The 22,019-nt window shown below is 52.0% G+C and overlaps 1 protein-coding gene across 1 annotated transcript in view; it reads right to left on the bottom strand.

The window, feature by feature from the left end:
• Positions 1 to 7,026: 7,026 nt before the first annotated feature.
• The window catches only part of B4GALT5 (beta-1,4-galactosyltransferase 5), a 32,321-nt gene continuing 17,328 nt past the window's right edge, over positions 7,027 to 22,019 (bottom strand). Inside the window, exons 2-9 of the mRNA XM_032198261.1 lie at positions 18,702 to 18,836; positions 15,322 to 15,435; positions 14,385 to 14,509; positions 13,875 to 13,991; positions 12,867 to 13,054; positions 12,547 to 12,669; positions 11,992 to 12,093; positions 7,027 to 10,071 (exon numbers count right to left, since the gene is read on the bottom strand). Coding sequence (XP_032054152.1) covers positions 9,924 to 10,071; positions 11,992 to 12,093; positions 12,547 to 12,669; positions 12,867 to 13,054; positions 13,875 to 13,991; positions 14,385 to 14,509; positions 15,322 to 15,435; positions 18,702 to 18,836 — 1,052 coding nt within the window. The 3' untranslated portion in view covers positions 7,027 to 9,923. The remainder of the gene's footprint in view (positions 10,072 to 11,991; positions 12,094 to 12,546; positions 12,670 to 12,866; positions 13,055 to 13,874; positions 13,992 to 14,384; positions 14,510 to 15,321; positions 15,436 to 18,701; positions 18,837 to 22,019) is intronic.

Here is a 22,019-nt window from a genome sequence, read left to right as displayed (position 1 = left end):
GGGAACCCCGGCATCCTGCATGATGGGGCTGCACTGGTCATGAGCGAGAGGCAGAAGCACTGCCTGTGCAGATGCCTCAGCAGCCTCTCACAGGTTGGTGAGCAAACTCTGCCAGGATGCCAGACTGCAAGGAGATGGCTGCTCTGAGGTGGAGGCCTCTGCTTTGGAAGCCAGCGGGGGTCCCTCCTGCCACACCACTGAGCAATCCTTCTCTGTTACCACAAAACCAGAAAACATTGGTACATTTAAGCACTGTATGTCAGGGGAGAAAAAAGGTTAAGCAGCCTTCAGCTCACAAGGTCACGCCATTTGCTGACGGGTGCTGTGGACCATGAAGGTGTTCTTGCCTGGGCTTTGCAGTTTTCACAGCCAGCCTAAGATGCACATATCAGCAAGCATATCAGTAAGCTGTGGGAAGTTGTTGATCTTAAGTAGAGCACTGCCCTGAGAGCTCTGCAGTTTTAGATTCATCTGAAATGAAGTATCCAGAACCTCACTTTGCAACAAATATTTCCTAAAGAAGAAGGAAAAGTCAATCAATCAAACAAAGAAACAAAGCCAAACAAATGACAAACCAGACTGAGTGTCAGAAGGGCTCTACCACCACTCAGTGCTGCATGTTGTTTGAAGTCTGCCTTTATGCTTCTCCCCAAACAATTTGAAGCTGGCACAGACAGCTGCCGAGGGACCTTCCCAGCCTGCCAGAGCAGGACTGTTGGAATCCACTGAGCAAAGAACAAAATCCCAGTTTTTGACCTGACTTTAGCCATGGGAAACAAACATTTCAACAGATTGCTTGAAGTGTTGGGGAAAAGACAATCTTTTGTCATCATAAATTTTCTCTGGTTTATATTAACTAAAAACTTCTCTCAGACAATATCTAGTTTGAAAAAAATTGGCACTGAGGATTCATTCAAAGGAGATTTATACCCACAGACTGCTCTAGTGTGAGTTTCTGCAAACATTAACCTAAGTTTAACAAATAAGAACATGAAAAACCCAAAGAACTGATGCACATCTAACTTGCATAAGATGGATACGCGAAGGCAGCAGGAATCTGCCAACATAAACCACCGTCAGGCTTTGCAATGCTGCTGTAGGCTTGCAAAAAACATGAACTGCAATGTCTCAGGAGAAGACAGTACTTGAAAGGCTTCCAGCATCAAGTTAAAAATTCACAGCATCCTAATCTGCACCTGGTCTGACAAAGTGCTCCCAGGAGGCGGGCAGGAGCCCTGGCCACCAGCTCTTATGGGGTCCAGGAACACCGCAGGGACATGTAAATTAGGTCTTTGTGATACCTGGGTTTTCCAAGGGACACTTTCTTCCTTGTGAACTTCCCCCAAGGGAAGAGGCTCTTCAGATACACTCAAGGGACTTGCAGAAACACTCACTTCTTTTTCTAAACACCCAGCTGCCCCCAGGTTGTCCCAAGCTGGCCGCCAACCTCTTCCTGCACAGCCGGGCTGTCGCACAGAGCCCACACAGCTGCCGAGACACAGCTCCCCGCTTCCTCCCTCCCTTCCCCAGTTTGTCCAAACAGTGTCAGAGCACCCCAAGCCTCCAGCTAGAGAACCTGTCCCTAACCACAAGCCTGACCCTCCCCTGTCCCATCTCCATGCCGTCCCCTCGGGTCCTGTTGCTGTCCCCAGAGAGCAGAGCTCAGTGCCTGCCCCTCCGCTCCCCTTGTGAGGGAGCTGCAGGCCACCATGAGACCTCCCCTTGGCCTGCTCTGCTTGGGGCTGAACAAACCCAGGGCCCTCAGTCGCTCCTCATGCATCTTCCCCTCCAGACCCTTCCCCATCTTCATAACCCTCCTTGGGGCACCCCCCACTAGCTTTATGTCCTTTTTACACCATGGCACCCAACACTGCACACCATGCTTGAGGTGAGGCTGCACCAGGCTGACAGCCTGGGGAGCCCCACTAGTGATTGGCTGCCAGCCTGATGCAGCCCCGTTTACCACAACCCTCTGAGCCTGACCATCAGCCAATTTTATTAGGTTTTTAAACACAGGTGTATGTTTTTATGCTCTCACTAGCACTCCCAGCTCAGATCTCAGAGGCTTTGCAGTTCTTCCTTGTCTTCCGATAGCAGACCCTGAAGCAGCAAGGGGTATTTCTTGCCTGCTTGCCTGTTCCCAGCACATCTATGGCACAGTGGTACTAGAGAAACACAGTGGGGTCCTGTGGTCTCAAAAGACCTGCCATAAAAACTTCAGGTCTTGTCAAAAGAAACCAAACATGCAAAAACAACTACCTCTCCAGTGGTTACAGGCTACAGAGAAACACAGTGACACCAACCTTCCCCTAAGCTGACAGCATCAGAGCTAGGCAAGTTTATCTGGTGTTTCTATAGAGCAATATTTTTCATGAAAAATAGACTGCAGCTAGGGCCAAAACAAGCAGGGGAGGAGGAGGAAAGGGGGACCTGAAAGGTTTCCAAGCTTTGAAAAATGTTTTTTTCCTTAAAAGCAAAACTTCGACTTTGTTTAAAAGAAGAAAAATGTTATGTTGATAAATATTAATAGAGAAAAGGATTAAACAGAAGGGTAAAATAGCATGAACACGAAACATCACATCAGAGTCCGTGAACACATGTTTCTCTTCAACTCAGAACTTTCCCTGGTTTAAGTCATGGGACAAGGAAATCCACAACAGGCTCAGTTTTGCTCAGTGGAGGGACAGCAAGAGGGAGATCCCTACCGGGCATTTCCATCACAGGCACCCTGCATGTGAAAGCAATTAAGCAGCCGAGAAGCAGTTACTACGATTTCTTCTCAGTAGCAGGCGGCAGCTGCAAGCCTGGGAATAACTCCCCAGAGGTCTCAGGGGAACACCAAGGGGATGCCTGGGAGCATCTTCAAGCACCTGCAAGGCCAGGCTCTCATGCTAAGGAAGAAAACCCAACAGCTATTTGCCCACCAGGCGCTCAGCATCCCTTGGCACCTTGAGACACAAGTAGCTTTCACTGGCATTTTTTAACATCTCCGAAAAATTGCGAATTTCTCCCTCCCTTTTCTGGAACTGGATATAGCTTTTCCCAGACCAGTGTCCCCTGAGCAATTTGGCATTTTTATTTTTATTTTAATTTTAATTTTTATTTCTATTTTTATTTCTATTTTTATTTTTATGTTCTCCACATCACAGCTTCCAGCCTGGGACAGCCGTTGCCTGCCACCAGGGGGGGCTTTCGCACCGCTCTCCGCCGGAGGTGCCCGGGGTTCCCGGGCCCTGGGGACCAGGAGAGGGGCTGCAGCCTCCGGGCACAAGCAGGAGCCCACCCTGGGGTGAGCAGGGCCCCTCCAAGAAGAAAACTCGGGGCGGCAGATATAGACATCCCAGGAACAGCTGCAGCTGCAGAGCAAAGCAATTGTTTCTGTAAGAAATAAGCAAAGCAGAGAGAGCAGCTTGGCAGGAACTCAGGCAAAAAAGCTGGTTTGCATTTAGGGAGCCACCAGCCCCCCCGGGAGCTACAGGGTCCCCCCCGGCTGGTGAAAGGCACAGTTACTGACCCCTTCAGCTGCTGTGAGCCCTGTCTCTGGTTAATTTGACCCTCCTCTAAATGAGCTCTAATCACAATGGAAATAAGCCCTGTGTAAACCAGCCTGTGCCACCCCTCAGTCCTGCTGTTAGCTGTAGGGGGCTGTGGCACCTCCAGGCAGCTCAATCGCCCATTAAAAGTTTCCAGCTACAGAAGAAGCTCTAAATTATGAATGAATTTCCTTTGTCAAATGAAGATCTCAGCTCAGGCGAAGGGATTAGGTCTCAGCCATGGGCTGAAGATGCTGTGACTGATAACAAAGACCCCAGCACACACAAGCCCATGAGAGATCCCAGACCATCACCCCACTAACGAGATTAGCTGCTATAATACAATCAAGGGGAGATGAGACATGGGGCAGGCAGGAGCCTCGGCACCTGGGGGTGACCCTGGGCAGCAGGAGGTGGGTTCCATTATCCCCCACCATCCCTGGTCCCTAGGCTGTCCTTTGTCCCACGGGTGAACGCAAGCTGCAGCTGAGCTGTCGCTTTTGCTCGGGTGCACCGGGGAGGCATTGCCTGTCCCTGACACCTCGGGGGCAGGACCAGCCCCACCTCGCTGGCAAGCGGCCCCACACTTGACACTTCTTGCACAGTGACTCACGGCTTTATGGCCACGGAGAGCAGCTCCGCGCCTGCCTGCCTGCCTGGGAACAGCCGCACTGCCGAGAACGCAGGCGGGCTGACGTGGGCGGTTGTGCAAGAGATTCCTGAGCGTGTGACGCCGCCTTCGTGGCTGCCGGGAAATGCCTTCCTCAAGACTGCCTGCTGTCCCCACAGCTCGAGACGGTGCATTAGGAGCTGGTTTCTCACTATACTTCAAGGCTCTCCTTAGCTCTCACTGGCTGTTCAGTCCTGCCTGCTTGGCCCAGCCACCACCCTGCAAAACAACCCCCCTGCCTCACCCAGCACAACGCTGTCCCTTGTCCCCACACCGGTGGCACCGCGGTGTCCGCAGGGTAAAGGAACGGCCCGAGCCTGCCACGGCTGGGAGGTGTTTGCTTTTCCTTCACCCAGATAATATGCATGAGTTATTGGTTTTGCCCTTTTTGTGTTTTTCTTATCCAAAAGCAATTAGGCCGGTATGCAAAGCCTTTGTGGTGCTGTAGAGCCCGAGAGCAATGACGTGGACCAGCCACCATGGCCCTGCTTATTGCTTTTTAAACAGTATAGCCCAAAACCCCAGATAAATGTTATCAAGCCCAGCCTGACTCCTTTAAGCCATGAAGCTGCTGCCGAGAAGGGCAGAGTCCAGGGCCGGAGACTTTCCTCACCCCTCCACCAGTGCCACAAAAGCCCTAGCAACCTGCCCTCACTCCACCACTCCTGTGTGCTTCTCCTCCCACCTCTTGACTACCAAGAGCAGCCCTTAAATAACAGTCAATATCACCATGTGGCTCACCCGAGGGAAGAACAAACACCTGGGGACACCTTGTCCTTCCCCTGGGAGCACACCCGGGCAGTGCAGGTGACAAACCACAGGGCTGGGGACCCCATGGCCGGGGCACTGCCTCTGCAGGTTGGGGATGGAGAAACCCTGCAGCAGGGGCAAAATCAGCCAAGCCTGTCCTGCCGGGGCTGATGCTGTCTGCACTAATTAACCCCATTAAGATACAGCTGGAAGTAGCTCATACCCTTCTACCTGGCAAGAGAGGCCACCTCATTGTCCTTGCCCTGTCTTCAGTTACATGGACACAGTCGCCAGCTGGCTCTGCTGCCTCTGGCAGGAAAAGATGACACTGCACAGGTCTTTGGGGGAAAAATCATCCTTAAGGTTTCCGTGGTATTTATCAGATGTTCCAAAAGAGCCTCATTTTTTGTGTAGGTGCTCTGAAGGGCAGTGACTAGATGCAGAACACGACTAGCCCAGCACTGCTCTTTGGGGACAAGCTCCAGCCCATGCTGGGTCTCTGCAAGGGCTTCACCCAGCTCCAAACCTGCCTAGGCTGGAGAAACACAGCAGAGGAGGGTAGAAACCAGCACCAATTCCTACCCGGCCATCCCGGCGGCTCTCCTGGAGGACATCCTTATGGGGCCAGGATTCTAGGCTGCTCGGGGCTGGCAGGGACACAGCCCAGAAGCGCTCCCAGCATGCGTCCGTGACTCAGGATGTGGGACGGGGCTGTCCCAGGCAGGTTGGCTGTGCCAGAAGCAGAGAGGGGACGTGGGAGGAAAAACTCTGCTTTAGTTGTGTGGGTTTTTCTAGCTCTCTGCAGCAAAGCAGGAGGACTGTGCAGTGCAGAAGGCTGAGCCACTCAGTGGGAGCAGGGGCAGCTCTCCTACATGGCGTGGGCAGCTCCAGGAAAGCTGGGGCTCTGCGGGTGTAGCTGTGCCAGAGCTGTTGTGAGCCAGTCCCTCGCTGTGCTTGGCTCCTCAGACCATACAAAATGAGGTTTTGCTTCCAGCTCTGCTTTCTGCAGTCAGACAGAATCCCATGCCAAGGGCTGGCTGTGCCCCCTGGGGACACCCAAGTGCTGCAGTGCCCCATGAGCACCCCACAAGAGATCCCGGTGACACACAGCCAGGTCTGTAGCGATGCTGCTGGAGCCACAGCACTGCCAGGCACCCGAGCTCCTTCCAAGAGGGCAGCCAGGACTGCCCCCAGGCTTTCCCTATGGATTTGGGTTTTCCTATATAAGGCCAACCCCAGATGCCAAGGCGTTTTCTCCAGTGGCTTTCCTGGCTGGTGCTCTCTGGCTGGTAGCCCAGCAGGCGCTGGCGTGGGCCAACAATTCTGGGGGTTAGCAAGGCAGAAACTCCCCTCTTGGTGTACTCAAGCAGGGTCTGTGCACACTCCCAGATCCCCCCAGTCCCAGGTGGGCAGGAAGCAGCCTGCCACCCTGCAGGCTCCAGCCCAGCGCCGTGTGTGGGAGGCAGCTTCCCAGAAGATGGAGAGCTAAATAAAGGCAAGGCCTGGGACAAACCGAGGCTGCCAGCTATTTATTCTAGCGTGCCTGTGCACTGTGGAGCAGGAGGCAGATATTTTAAAGCTGCTGTAAGGAAGCTTGCCTGGCCTGATCAAAAATCTAATTACAAACGTTCTCTGCCAGCTTTCTCCACAGCCAAGTAACTTCCAAAACTCACCTCCCCCTAGGCTGCCGGCCTCTCTGCCAGCACCACACTGGATCAGATGCTTGGAAGACATGCCTGTAGCACGCACAAAGCAGTACACCCATGGGGTTCCTGCTCCCCCTCCCTTCCAGGCAGCAGCTCCAGCCCAACACCCATACTGGGGACTCCATGGAGCAGCTCCTGGCCAGCTGTCAGCACGCAGACCTCGCTCCTGGCTGCTGTAGCCCCTGCTCAGGGACCCCCATCCTCCCTCCCTGCTCACCCTTGGGGCTTGTGGATTTCCCCTCCCATACAGAGGTCACTTGAACAGCCCCATCTGCACCCAGAGCACCCCCCAGCTCCAAGAGAAAAAGCAACCGCTGCACTCTTTGTTCTTGAATATGTATTTTTTACTGAAAAAATCATTCATAAATTAACAAATACAAAAATGTACAAACACATGGGTAAATAAATGTAATGACACAAAGGATTGCTTTGCTGAGAAGTGTGTGTGTGTTTTAAAACACTAGTCTTCAGTGCAAAAATGTCCCCCTGGCACCTCTTAAAAACATAACAGTAAGCTCAAAAGCCATGGTGATGGAAAGATACATTGTAGTTTAAAGCCACTTCTGATGGCGAGTGAATAGAAGTGTGTGGCTGTTGCTCAGACAGTACCTCCCTTAGAGAAGCAGAGCTTTACAAATAATGAACCAAAAATAAATACTTTTGCAAATAAAACCCACATGGCTCATTAAAAAAAAAAAGAAGTCAGCATTGAATATGACCTGCCCTCCAGCAGGGCTGAGAGACGGTGTTGATGTGGAAGGGGTGAACAAGTGGCCTTGTTGAGTTTCAGCTGCCAGAATATGTACAAGTTCTCCTTAATACGAGAATTTTTACACCATAACAGCACATGCGCTTGACAGTATGTTTTTAACAGTTACATTTACTATACAGTATTTGACATAGCTGATAAGATTAACAGTGCACATTTTAAGATATTCCTCATTTTAAAAAGGGAAAAAATTCAACGTGATTAGAACAAAGGAACTATGAACAGGGATGCTGCTTGGGGGGAAAATGGACCCTTTTATGCCAACCACAGAGTGCATTTTTGAGCAGAGGTAACATCTTTCTTTGTTCAACACAAGGTGCAATGGGTGTCAGGTACACGTCAAAGGCTGAGGATTCAAACAAAGGTAGTTTAACACCTACTCACACACACATGCATGATTCCTGTGGTAGTGAACGTTTGACTAGTTGAAATACATTCCTTGTTTGCAGCACCATTAAACAAAGACAGATTTCTAGCAAGGGCTCGAGATTAAAGAAAAGAGGGGCAGGGCAACACGGGTTTAGCATCTGAAAAGGGTCCATGTGAATCGGAGATCAAGATTCAGTAGCGAAAGTCTTTATTGCTATATGCGCTATAAAAAGCAAATCCTCACCTCTGCCTGCAAATAACCATGGTGAATTCCCTCGGGAAGCGATTTTAAAGCACATGTAAATTCAAAGACTTTAAACCTAAGTTACAAACTTATCAGCGCTTTTCAAGGGCAGACTCGCTGTCCTCTCATGCCAGCTGATAAGATCTACACGAGAACTCTGTTGTCTAAACTGACATTTTCTGGATACAGGTTAGGAATGCCCTGGGCAGTCACACCCACAACAGATGTGTATATGGGGATCATATGTCCACAGAACCAAGAAAACAATATAAACCATGAACACTTACGGAAACCGAAGGCAAACAATGCAATAAAAAGAAAGTTAAGTACTTCTGAGGTTAAGCACTCACAAGTGTTGTATAAATACAAATTAAAACACAACCCCCAACATATTTACTTTGAAGTCAGAGAGGTCCAGTAAAAATGACTGTGTACACACTGTGTAACCCACAGGCTGGCTTTCAGTGAGGAAGAGATTGGAAAGCACAGCCTGGCCTCCCCCTGCCTGCTGCGGAGGAGAGGATGGGAAGATGGGAAGAAGGGAAGGGACGACTCAAATTTGGGTGACTGGTTGGGGTGTCAGACCAAGCTCTCAAGTTCCTGGTACTCACGTTTGCATGAATGTAATTCATGTGTCCTTCATTTTTCCCATAGTGCAACCCTTGGGACAGCCTGCCCACTACCTGCACTCCTGCCAGCACTTTCAGGTGGCTAACAGGGACAAGCAAGCACACCCCTCAGCTCTAACCTCCATCGCTGCAGTGTACTACTGGATTTACACAATAATCCCCAAATCCTCCTCCACAGAACCACCCCAAACCGTACTGCCCCCCTCAAGGAGTGAGGGCACAGCCCTGCTCACAGGGGGCAGGCTGCGGGGGGACTGCAGGGGCAGGATGAGCAGTTTGCCTGTGTGGCCCCCCGGGAGCTCTGGGGCAACCTGCTGAGCTGCACTTACCATCGGAGTGGGAGACAGGGCAACAGGCGATGGATTTTATCCCATATGGCTTTCAGACTGATTTGCACAGTATGTTGCAAACATGACAGAAATGGGAGTTTCTCCATAAATATTCCCACTTCTTCACCCTTCCTGGAAGAAGCCACCTACATGATTCCTGTAAGGAGTGATGACATGGCTGTAGTTCTCATCCGCTACATTTTGAAGTTTAGGGCCCTGTCCAACAAATATTTATGCATATGCATAGCTTAAATCATGCAAGCGGTCTCACTGGTTGAAAAGGGAACAACTTGCACAAGTACAGTGATGCACACGCAAGTGTTTACAGAATTCAGGACTAAGATGAGTGACCTTATGTAAACCTCTAGCTTGGATTCAAACCATAGAAGAAAATAAAAAGGGGCAATTTACACAGCATATTTACACTTACACTTCTTTAAGAAGCGATTCTCTTGTATATACTTCAAGCAGGTCATTTAAAAAACCGCACAAATGTAGAACAACGGTATCAGAAGTCGTCTGATCTCCCACTGGGGCAGTTGCCAACTGAATTGCTTCCGACGTTCACCGCCGGGAAGCCAGAATCCCTCAGCTGAGCTGGTTCCTGGAGGAGAAAGCACGTCCGAGGCAAGTCTGGTGCTGCAGATTGCTGGAGGAATGTGGAGACGAGAGCAGCAGTTCAAACTGTCGTCCTGAAACCCAGAAAGCAAGTGGCGGGGAAAGAAAAAGACTGCTGAGCTCGCTGCACGAGTACTGGGTCGGATTGGAACAGCTAGGACAATTTGTGCGTGCACTTTCAGCCTTATTCTCCAAAATACTGCAATCCTTCATTAGACAAAGTATTTTGTCCTCGATAACCCTTGGAAAAGAAAGTCTGGCGTGGTGCTTTCTTGGTGAAGGGCAGAGCAAAGTTATTTTTTCCTCTTAATATTCGGTCACCAGAGCCAGCTCCGGTGTCAGGTTAACAGTGATGTTCTTATACAAGGCGTCATACGTGACGTTAGGAAAGTAGTTCAAGTTATTGAGGCCATCCAGGGCTTGCCTTTCTTTCGACTTCCTCAGCAAGGCGTACCTGTTCGGGGAGAACCAGAGGCCCATGGAGGCACTGTTATATCACATGGAGCCTTGCAGAGCCCATACTCTTAAAACAGCCACCCCCATCAGCAAAACAGAATTTCTGAGTCTTCAGTAAAGAGGACTGTCACCTTTTGTACGTTCCTGGCAGGTGAGTAGCCCCAGTGTCACAAAATGACACAAAATTCTACCACCTGACACAGATTTAGATGCTACCTGCACTCCCTGGGCACCAAGCAGGCGCTGAGCTCTCAGACAAGCAGCGGCTCTTGCCCAAAGCCTTCCCGGGCTCAGGGAGGGCTCCTGCCTGGCACCTGCCAGCCAAAACATGCCGTAGAAAAGCAGCTGATAGGTGATGTGGTCCTCTCCATTTTTAGGAAACAGGACGCCACACAAGAGCAGAACTAATGGTTTTAGTGCAAGTGATGGAGGAGGAAGAAGTAAACCTAGAAGAACTGTGTTTTGGGGAAGAAAACTGCAGCTAGTGCACAAGAGCAGCCTCAAGCAAATTTAAGGGCAGCGTGATGAAATTTAAGGCCGAAGGTGGGAGGGGGGCGGCAGGGGGACGAGGAGAAAAAAACAGAAGCATCATGGCAGGACTGGACACTGACTCCCTGTCCTGCAGTACCCAGCACCAGCACCTGGCAGCACCCAGCACCATTGCACAGGGCGAGGAGAAGCCGAGGCTGGGACCTGAGTGCAGGAAAAGCAGCAGGGAATGGACGTGCCAGGAGGAAAAGGAAGGCTGCGGGTCAGACCGAAGGCAGAAGAGCCCATGCTGACTTCAAAGGGGTTGCAACATCAGAACACTGGCAGGAAACAGCATGTTGACAACTACTTTCCCTGGGAAAACTGTCAGGTTCCATGCTTGGGTGGGAAAAGCCGCAGCAGAGAGGAGAGCCAAAATTAGGGCTCTTGTAGGAGGTAAAATGGAGCGAAACCGCATGGCTGTCAGCCTGGCTCCTGGGCAGGGGCTGCCCCTGACCCCACAGCTTGTGCCCAGATCAAACCAGGGCTCCCTGCTGGAGCCAGGGGGAGGTCAAGGAAGCTCCAGGAACAAGTGCTCCATCCCACTGCACTCAGTCCTTACACGCTTCAAGGACTTGACTAAATATGGCTTTTTAAAGCCAAAATTGACTTCCTTGATTCCTCTTTTTAAGAGTGAAATGAGAGAAGCATCTCTCGCTTGCTGCATTCTGTCTGACACAGAAATGAAAACTAGGGCTAATGATTATATATATCCTCAAATGGAAACCCCCCAGAATGAATCCTCTGTAGATGACTGACAATCAGCATGCAAGTTCATTTCTCCTCTGAATCTGCAGTGAGTTCAAATAGTACTTTGCAGAACAAAGCCCCCTTGCTGTCCCCTCCTTCTGCCAGCAGCAGCCAGCAGCCCCTTTCCAGAACAGAGCTTGCACCGTGCAGCAGCTCGTGCCCTGCAAGTCTTAATTCCTGCCGTTGATTGCAAAAAGGTATTTCTCTGGTTTCCTGTTGCATAGTTTGCAGAAGACTCAAATTCCACCCATGTCCCCCAGCAGCAGCAGCAGCCCTTCCTTGAGCCATTGTCTCTCAGGAACAACTCTGGCTCACGGATGTCAAGAGTTGGACTTGATGATCCTTAAGGGTCCCTTCCAACTCAGGATATTCTATGATTCTATGTCTGAGAGCCCCATCTTTTGGGTGGCACCCCAGGAGTTGCAACCACACTGTGAGGACCTCTCGCCTTAGGCATTGAACATCCTGGAGCCCCAGCAGTGCCCTGCCTCCCTCTTCTCCCCACAGTTTGTTTCCTCTGCAACTTGTGGCTGTTATTGCCTTCTAGCAGTTGCAGGGAACCTTGTATGTGCCACAGACTGTGAAGGCCTCTGGGACCTTTAAAAATAAAAAAATAAAAATAAAAAAAAACATCACTTGCCTTCCTAGGAACTGCACTTCTCCCCGATGATGGTGGGGAATTGATTTGTATTTCCCTGTGTCTCCTTCCGGCCGAGTCACCGAATAGCCTGCGTACTGCACTCTGCATTGGGAAGGGGAGAAAAATCAGAAGTAAAATAAACAGCTGCCCTTGTCGTGCTGCCAGCGCACACAGTTAGGTCGTTTGTGGCCCCTAACATAACTTTGCCTTTCTTCTGAGCAGATAAGCTATGCAAACTCCCCACCTCAGCCTAAGCTGCACCATGCTCAGCACCTCTGGTACCTGAGGTTCAGCTGAGGATCCGTTTGACACCATCACCCACCCTCCCAGACCATGACACCTCCAGCCAGGCTGGCTCTGCCCAGCCCAGGTGACCATGGCACAGCAAGGGACAAAACATCGGTGTGGGGCTGAAGCTGCTGCCAGCACTCAGGACCATGGCACTGTGCTCAGAAATTCCTTGAGTTCCTGGGATTTCTGTGCTCCCTGGAGCTGGCAGCAGCGCCACGCCACAGGGAGCCCTGCCCGTCGCAGGGACGCGCGCTGAGCCCGTACCTGTTCCAGAGGTCGTCATCTTCACCACCCCAGCCCCAGAAAGCATTAGGAAAACCATTGATCTTCTGGAACTGCTCCACAGTCAGGCCACTCACCCCGCCAAAGAACTCGTTGTAGGGGAGCCTGAGGGGGAGAAAAGGGTCAGTGTGGGGACTGCAGCACCAACTGTGGCTTTCCTGCTTGCAGTGTGGGACACTGATCTGTGAGGATGCTCTCCTCCAATCCTCTTTGTGTTTTACTTTGGGCTTCTGCCTTTCAGAAGAAAATCTAACACTTGCTTCTTATTTATTACTGTAGTGAAGAGGAAGAGCAGTGCTTACAGATACATGTACTTGTCCAGCTTGGCTGCAAAGTGTCTCGGCATCTGGCCGCACCCGTAATAGTTGCGGTCGTTTTCTGGTATGTGGTCCACATCGTGGAAGATGAGACAGTCCCAGTCCAGGTCCTTCATTGCTTCCCGAAAGCCAACGTTGAAGAGCATGGCACGGTTAAAGGGTTGGTTACCAGCCTAGGAGAGAGAGCACCTTCAAGGGAAGCACCGCACAAGTTCACGCTGTGTGTGCACTCTCGGCCCTATTCAGGGAACTGCAGAGCAGTCAGCTCCAGATCCACTGCTCAAAGGGAAATGATGTGTTGGAACAGACAGGCCAGTGAGATTAACCCAAACCTGAATACCAAGACTGCAGTAGCAAAAATAAAGCTGCAAAAAGTATCATTAGCCAGATACTTGAAAAAAAAGCAAAACAATTTTGATCAATCTCTACTGGCTGCTGCCCAGAAGAGCAAGGGTGCCTAAATACGGAGGCATGTTTAGAGGGCGGATGAAACCAGATAGCTTAAGTGACAGGTTAGCACACACATCAAATTACAGTCTTGTGTCCTACACACTGATGGAAGTCTTCCAGGCACTGCGCAGACAAGAAGCACACACATCCACCCCATCAGGCCCAGGGGATGCTCCCTGAAGCTACTACAAATACACACAGCTGTAACGCAGCATTATTTCAACTGCAAATACCTGCTTCAAAGCTGCAGTTTGGTTTGTTAAAAATCTCTTTCAACATGTGTTGTTTGTTTGTTGTTTTAAATAAAAGTCTACTGGATTTTTTTTTAGATTAAAAAAGTCATTTTGGGGCATGCCTCCCAGCTGTGCTGCTTTTCAGCAGGATGGGACAATTTAAACATTGCAACATTAACCCCAGGCCTTCAAAAGTTGCAGGGATGCAACTGTCAGGCAAACCCCTCGGGACACAATGCACTGCTGTCCTGGCAGGCTGCGATGCCAGCCCCCAGCACCACCCACCCGGCACAACACCGCAACCACTTACTTGTTCCACGACATAAAATGCGAACTGTAAACGTTGACGCTGCAGCATTGGAATAAGGTGCCTGAAAAGGACTGGAAGATGTTCATAACGATTGCGGAATGGGATCAGGATCGCCACCTGGGGATGAAAGGGGACAGCTCTGCACCACAAAAGCAGCTCCTGCAGCATACAGACCCTGACCCGGGGAGGAGGCTGCTGGCACGGTGTCAGTGCTGCTCTCCCTGTCTAAATGGTATAAATCTGGGCACGGGTCCCCAGTGGTGCCACCTCGCCTCCTGAGCAAATCCCTCTCCAAACAGGGTTGGGGGTGAGCTGAATGTCCCCTTAGCAGCCCTTGTAGAAGCCCAGAGCTGACTCGCGTGTCACTAACAGCCCTCAGCTTCAGCATTTCTCCCGGTGCTGCAATCCCACATCGTGGGGATCCTCCCAGCATTGCCCTGCAGCACACCAGAGAGGTTATCCCAGTGTTCCCAGTAACATTCCCCCAGGCACTCCAAGCCTCCTGCTCACCTTCCAGCGAGGCAGGCAGTCGCTCGGCTTCCAGTGGCCTCCCAGCTTGATGGAAGGGTCTTTTGAGAAGAACTGGTGGATGTCCTCCATCGTGATCTCGCTCATATTTACATCGATGGGGCCCTCTGGGGAGGCAGCAGGAGCAGCAGGTCAGGAGCCATGCTCCTGGGGTGGCTTGCTGCCTGCTCACCCAGCCCTCTGCTCCCAGCACCAAATGCAGGTGGCTTCTTCTGTCCCCAGACACCAAAAGAGACAACTAGGGAATGCTGCCGGTGTGCCTTGTTGCTCCTCGGCCCCACTCAGCCATCATGGCTGTGGCTGGACACAGCTCTCCATCAGAGACCCACCACCACTGGTCCCTCCAGGGTCCAGCACCCCCTTCCCCACAGAGGTTTCAGGCAGAAACACCTTCCCACTGAGCCATCTTCCCCTTTCCAGATGGATTTATCCCAGAAAGCCCCATTTCCCGTGGAAGCAATGCCTAGGCAGCAGCATTTCTCCCAGCTGCAGCAGGGGTCCTGCCTGCGCCCCACACCCTCCTGTCCCCCATGGCTCATGCCCAGCTCGGGGCAAGGGAGCAATCCCACTGCCACTGCCCCTGGAAGAGGGCTTGTCCGGCCTCTCCATGGGCTGGGCAGCACACAATTCCCCTTTTGTTTATGTTTGCCATAGGCAAACTTGAGGAGGGAGACGGGCCTCCAACGTAGCAGGAATTAATTCAGGCAATTGGGTAAACAACGGCTTCCCAGGAGGGGACAGCTCAGAACAGCGCTTCCATTCATCAGCAGCCTCAGTGCTCCACAGGAGAGGTGGGACACGGGTGAAATGGGGTGCTGCCACGTGCTGTGCCACTGCCACCCAGGCCAGGCAGGATGTGGCGAGGGGCACACAGAGCCATCAGGAAGGCAGGGGCAGCTGTGCACCCACTGGTACTCACTCATAGAAGGGAGCCTCTCGGGACAGGTGTGGTTGGGGAAGTAGGTGAAGTCTTCGGGAAGAAAAGTTGTGGCTTGCAGAAAGGTTTCGTTGTGATTCAGGTCAAGAGGATAATCTGGGGAGGGGGAAAAAAAATAAAAGGAAGAGTCTACAGCTGAGCTGCATGCAGCCACTGTGAGCAAACTCTAAAAGCCGCCCACACCTGGGAGCATCCCCAGCACCTCAGGGGTGCCTCCACCCATCACAAGTCCCGGACTTGTATCTGTGACCCAGCTGGAGGCTCATCCCCACCCTCAGGTGGGCAGCTGCAGGACAGCAGGGGCAGCCCAGATACCTTGCATGTGGCCACACCAGAGAAACCTTCAGCCTTCTGATCAGAGCATCACCCTCAGGTATCACAGACAGATCAAAGCAAAGGAGCACGTGGCAGGAGAGGCCACTCAACACCTCGTCCCTGAAATCTGCAGACCAAGGGGACCACAGAGTCACAATCAGCCTGCCTTGGCTTGCACAGAGGAGCCTCTGTGCCCCAGCAGGTTGCAGCATCTTTCTCCAGCACCCTGGTTCCTCTGCTTCCTTCCACCTTCTGGGTAAAATCCCCTGGCGTGCTGCACCTCCAGCCACTTTAAGGAAGTCTTTGTGCAGCTAAGAACTTCTGCTTTCTGCAGTCACCCACAGCCACCACAGCTCCGGCCAACTGCAACCTACATTTTAGGTAGCAGAAAGTTTCCTTTCTGTAGCAATGCCCCAGCTGCTATGGGAAGATGCTGCCTCTCCACTTTCTCAGAGCATCAAGCGCTCAGTGGAGGGTTTGTCTCTTGGTCACAGGGCACCACCAGCACCCACCTCAAACCACCTCATCCCACAGAGGTGCTGGAAAGCAATCATTTAGCACTGTGGCCACCCAGCCACCTATCAGGTCCTCATCCACCAGGACAGAAAGGGCTCATCCCTTCCAGCCCCCTCCCCATGCGAGAGCATCGCTGCCAAAGCCAACTGCACTGCCTTGTGATCGGCACAGCTCTCAGCACGCTAAAGCCTAGTGCTCCTGGTGTCCCACCAGCACAGTACAAACCAGTCCTTTGGAGGCAACAGCTCCGTGGGTCTTTCTGCCCCAGGTGTCCAAGCAGCTCAGCAGGGCCTTGGACACGAGGGCTGCAGGTGACAGAGCAGCAAAGAGCAGATTTACAGGAGCAGAGCCCACCATCATGCCGTGAGCACCACTTGTCTGCTCCCATGGGCACCCAGAGCATCCCAGGCAGGCTTTTGAAGGACTTGCAGACAGAACCCAGGGGCTTGTCAGCTTTGATAGTATCTATTTTGGAGGCTTGATACTGCTCTAAATTTTAATAGCCAGATTCCCATTAAGCTGCAATCACCAGAACACACTCTCAATGCTGGGTTTGTCTGACAACCCAGAGCAAAGTGAAGCTGGTCTATTTTGCATGACGTGCTGCCATTTCGGGCTGCTGAAGTGCAGACCGGAGGCCTCCTAGCTCGCTGAATAGGAAACCCATTTTTGCATCTATTATCAAATGCTTAAAAAGTAACTTCCTCATTTGAATAACAGATGAAAAATACAGCAGAGACAAAGCACGAACATAGAAGGTGAGGCAGAAGCACACCGTGCTCGCAGCACACCACCCCATGCGGTGTCACCTTGCCATTCAGGACTGGATGTCACTTTGCTAAGCAATCTGCCTAGAAATTAAAGCCACGGGTGCTGGAGGACACACAAACGAGCCTGCTTTGTCACAAAAGAGCTGCCGCCTTCTGGGGCCCAGGTGAGAGACAGGTGAGGCTATAGCTCGGAGAGCATCAGCAGCCTCCTGCCTGCCAGGTGCTGGGGCAGGGACAGCCTGTGAGGAGCCATGGGGTCTTCTCATGCCATCGGGCACGTGGTGGTCCTCCTGGCTGCCGTCCCATGCTGCCTGCACACGTGGCTTTGCTCTCCCAGCTTCCACACAGCCAGCAGTGGCGTGGGGAGGATGCACGTCACCAGGCTGGATCCACAGCATGCCCATGGAGATCCCAGTGAGGGCCCTACAGACACTGAGGAGGAAGCTGCTGATCCCAGCTTTAATGCCATCCTGGTGGCCGCAGTGCCATGCCCGAGGAAGGTCATGCAAGGCTGGCATGTGGTCTGCACTGCTGCAGGCTGCCGGAGCAGGGAGGTTATCCTGCTGGGTCTGTGCAGAGCTGAGGGCTGTGCAGGGCTGGTTATTCCCACAGCAGCATTTCGCTGCCCACTGCACGCTGGAGGAGTTCACGGCAGGTTTCGGAGGGCTTAGATCCCCGCAGGCTGCCAGCTGGGAGGCTTGCATCACCACCAGGCGCAGCCGCGAAGCATCCAGCCCTCCTTCTCTTGAGTTGGTAGCGTGAGCTCCTTCCTCACCGTGCATCTGCTTCAGCTGATGTCTCCAGCCTTAAAATAGCCCAGGCTGGCAGCCCGGCTGACCTCAGTGCGCAGGTCACTGGTGCGATCCAAACCCCCTGTGCAGAGCACAGTGGCTGCAGCACACACTCAGCGCACAGGAACCGACACTCCTGGGGGCCGGCAGGGCAGTGGCATCATCATGCATTAAAATTATGAAGCAATCTTGCCCTTTTTAACTCTCTCAGCCCTGGTGATGAACCCAGCCCAGTGCTGGAGCTGGCACCAATGTGCCCGCAGATGACACTGGAACGCCAGAGTCATGCTCAGCATCCCACCTGCTCACCCAGTGGGGTGCCCCACACCAAGCTGTAGACAGACACCCACATTTATGTTTTTACTGTGCTACATTTACACAAACACTTGTAAACCTTTTATCAGCTTGATGGTACGGATGGTAAAACAGCCTTGAAGTCCAAGACTGCCTCTCAGATTCCTGCAACCCGCCCAGAGCTCAGAATATGATTTGTGGCAGATGTCCAGCCAAGTCATTTCAGTTCAGCCCTGAATGGGAAGAATGAAGCTGGTACGCACAGGCTCCTCCACATGCACGATGCCATGTCTCTGGGAGCATGCGTGAGCCTGAGAAGCTTTTTTTTTTTTTTTTTTAAATATGAAACCTGATCCTTGTACTGAATTTAAAAGTGTTTATCCTCAGATTGGTAGAAGCTAACAAGCTGACTTTCCTGGTAAGCAAAGAGTTTTCCAGCTCAACGTCCGGTTATTTTAGACCTATCAGGATTTCTACCCCTTATTTAAGTGAGGGGTATCTGAATTAAAAAACATGTTCATGTAGAAGAAACCAATGAATCAAAATCCCCACCCTGAATTTACCACCATAAATTATTTCCAATATAAATTATTTATGACCCGAGAGCAGCTCAGGTCAACTTGATTTCCACCAGAAATGAAGATTTCAATAATTGTCATTTTGATTAAGGAAATACCTGAGTCATTCACACTGCTGTTCCTCTTGGCATAGGCACTGCGGACCACCTGCTCGTAAACCTGAGCTCCTATTGTTCTCATGTTCTCACGAATCATGATGCCTTGGGCTTGCATCATGAAGAGGTAGGTGTTCACTGCAAGGAGGGAAAAAAAAAAAAAAAAAAAAGAAGAAAAGATTTCCGTGAGCAGCAGCTTCTGGAGGAAAGAGGAAAAATTAGTCTTTTGGAAGCATTCCCAGCACCCTGCTGTGCTGCAGCTCCCTGCTGCCAGGAGCTTCCCTGGGTCACCCGACGGGAGCTGGGAAGGCGTGTGGTCGGAGCATGGGGGGAAGGCACCTTCGCAACCCTGGTTGATGAGCAAGGGGAGCTCAGAGCTGTTCCTGACAGCACAGACTGTCACTTGGTTTGAGAGGTTAAACACCTTGTGCTGTGTAAGTACAGACATTTAGTTAGGAAGTAGCATTAGAACAGGAAACTGAGCAGCACGACCGGACACAAACTCATCCCTAGACCACAGCAGAAGGGCTGGGCAGGTACTTGGGCACAGGGCACATTACCCACGGCACCGAAACGCATGCTCGTGCTGTCCCTAAGCAAAACCCTCCTCATCATCACCCTCCTGCACCCTGGGCAGTGCATGCACCAGGTCCCCTGCCAGCCCCTCTACAGAACACCTTGATCTGAAACCAGGGAGGAGAAAAAACAGAGGGCTGACCACACTAACACCAGGAACTGATAGTGCCAGGAAGCCTGAGCCCCGCTGCAGCCCCGATTAGATAGGGACCCATATCAGGGCACAAGGCTGCTCCGCCAGCGCTGCCCACTTGGTACACACAGCCATAGCCACTCCTCTGCTTTCCCCTTCTGACCACAGCACCCACAGCAGCCTCCGGAGCAGCTGCTGCCTGCTATTTCCTAATTATAATTCTATTATTTTTTCTCCATGCAGGTAAGTAAATATTTGGAAGGGCATCTAAGCTCCGGAGCCAGCAGCCGTGCTGCGTGCACCCCGCTCACTGCCTGCAGCACCATGGGGTGGCTGCAGCAGGGGCTTAGCAGCTAAACTGCTGCAAAAGCAACGTTGAATGCTCATTTCCAGTCCCTCCCCTGCCAGGGATGGATGTCGCAAGAGCAATGTGAATGCCAAGGCACCCAAAAGGAGAAATTGGCTCCAGATTTTGTCAGGACACCTTCCCCAGGCCCAGCCTCTGCCCAGACTGGGTTATACCAGCACAGGAGCGAGCAAGAGCTGCCTTGGCCAAAGATGCACCTAAATCCTGCAAGGCACAGAGCTCCTAAGGACACGTTTGCAGCACCTTGCCTTAAGAGTCACCATCCACACAAAGACACAGCAAAGTCTCAGGAGGCTCTACCAGGAGGCAGCACGGACCAGCACGAGGCAGAAGCTGCGTGCCCAGAGCACAGCGGAGCAAGGAGAGGTAGGACATGGCCCCACCTCACCCATCATAAAGCAACCAGGATTAATGTCTGCCCACTGCCCTTTCCAACCGCCCAAAAAGCAGATCATGGGACAGGGCACAGCTCTTTGCACAGAGCAGCCAGAGGGGAGCCAGAACTGCTGGAGATGTTTACCAGGACCGGGCTGCGATAAGGGCGAGCAGGGGCCCCAGCAGGCTCCCTCTTCTAGCTCGCCCGGGCTTTGAGTCAGCAGCGAGGCACGACTTGCTGATACTGAACAAGTAATTTAGCTTTCTACCTCATTATGCCTTCTACTCGCTGGGTAAAGCAGAATCAGATTTGGTGAAGCATGAAAGAATGAAAGAGACACAAATCAGCATCCAATCCCTGCTTAATTTCAGGAACAGGGAGGTCTGTCCAGCACTCAATGCGACGTTTGTTTGCCTGCTCTCTAAGAGGGCAGATGAAGCACGGCCTCGCAAGAGGCGCATGACATGACTTGCTCATTTCCACTTTGATGAAATTGCAGTGGGAATCCTTAACAGACTGTCACAGCCATTACCATCCCCAGGGGAGCTCGAGCAAAAACAAGAGCAGCTTTGTTTTAGGCAGCACTGCCTTTTCCCACATTAACCCCTTTACTCGAAGGGTCACAGAGGTACCTGGCTGCGGCGGTGCCATGCCACCAGTGCCCCAAGCACAGAGCCCTGTGTCCGTGCTGCCACAGCCAAAGCTGTGCTCCCCTGCCGTGACTCAGCACCATCACACATCCCTACTATCCCAGGAAATTAGATTTAAAATGCATTATTTAAAACATTTCACTCCCTATACCTGCTCAGTGCAGCTGCCAGGGCTGTGCCTGAGCCTACATGGGCTGTGCCAGACCCCAGCTCACTCTTTAGTTTCCTGGGTTTCTGATGAGCAGAGGGGCCAGCCTGTAATTGCATTAAGCACAACCCAGCTGCCCCCAGAGGTCAGGGCCACGGCGGTGGCGTGGCAGTGACACGGGGCCCCGGGTTGGAGCAGCACCGTGCACGTGCGGCTCACCCTGGCTGAGCTGGGGTTCAGCCAGAAAGCAATTCTCTGTGTTGCGAGATAGGGCTCATCTAATCACGTAGGATGGTCTAGAAAATTACATTAGCCTTCTGCCTTTCTTCTGTCTGACCACACGGCATTTGAGAGCACATCTGTGGAGTGATAACAGCCCGGCCACAGCAGCCAAGCGGCAGCACAAGGACAGGAGAGGGATTTTAGCCTTTGTCAGCAGGGGGAGATGCCTCTTTTCAGAGGAATTTCCAGCAGACACTCATTATCCACATGGAAAATGAGCAAAATTTAAAAATCTGTCCGCCCAAATGACCACAGTCAGATTATTCCCTCTGGTTTAAGGGACAAGTTGGCCCTGCTGGGATTTAAGCACATGGGAGCCGTGCTATGGTTCTGTAAGCACAGTGCCAAGCCTCCGGCTGCCCAGCAGCAATAGTGGGGCTCCCCGCAGCACCCTGAGCTGTGCACCCTTAGATGCACACCCCAGCACCCGCACGAGCAAGGCGGGGGGAGAACCAGCACTCATCAAAGCCCGGGCACGGGCAGCAGCTTGAGGTGGGGAGGTGAAGTCCAATTACATAAATGAGCACTGAAAGCTTCCTGTAATCATTTCTCAGCTAGTATTTTCAGAGCACTTCTAATTAAGAAACAGCTGACTCTCTCACGGAAGATTAATTTCACAGACATGATATGTACGAGAAGAGGCAGCAGAGTGATTTCCACTTTGGGAGAGCTCTGAGCACGACTCATGCCGGCTGCCCACACCAGAGGGGCTCAGACCCGCCGCATCCTGCTCATGACCCCAGCAGGATACAGAAGGATGATCCCCAGCACAGGGACATCGGGGTGTCC

Source organism: Aythya fuligula, chromosome 16 (genome assembly GCF_009819795.1).
Source record: "Aythya fuligula isolate bAytFul2 chromosome 16, bAytFul2.pri, whole genome shotgun sequence".
Taxonomy (NCBI): domain Eukaryota; kingdom Metazoa; phylum Chordata; class Aves; order Anseriformes; family Anatidae; genus Aythya; species Aythya fuligula.
Note: the sequence above shows the minus strand (reverse complement) of the source record. Positions and strands in the feature narration are given on the sequence as shown.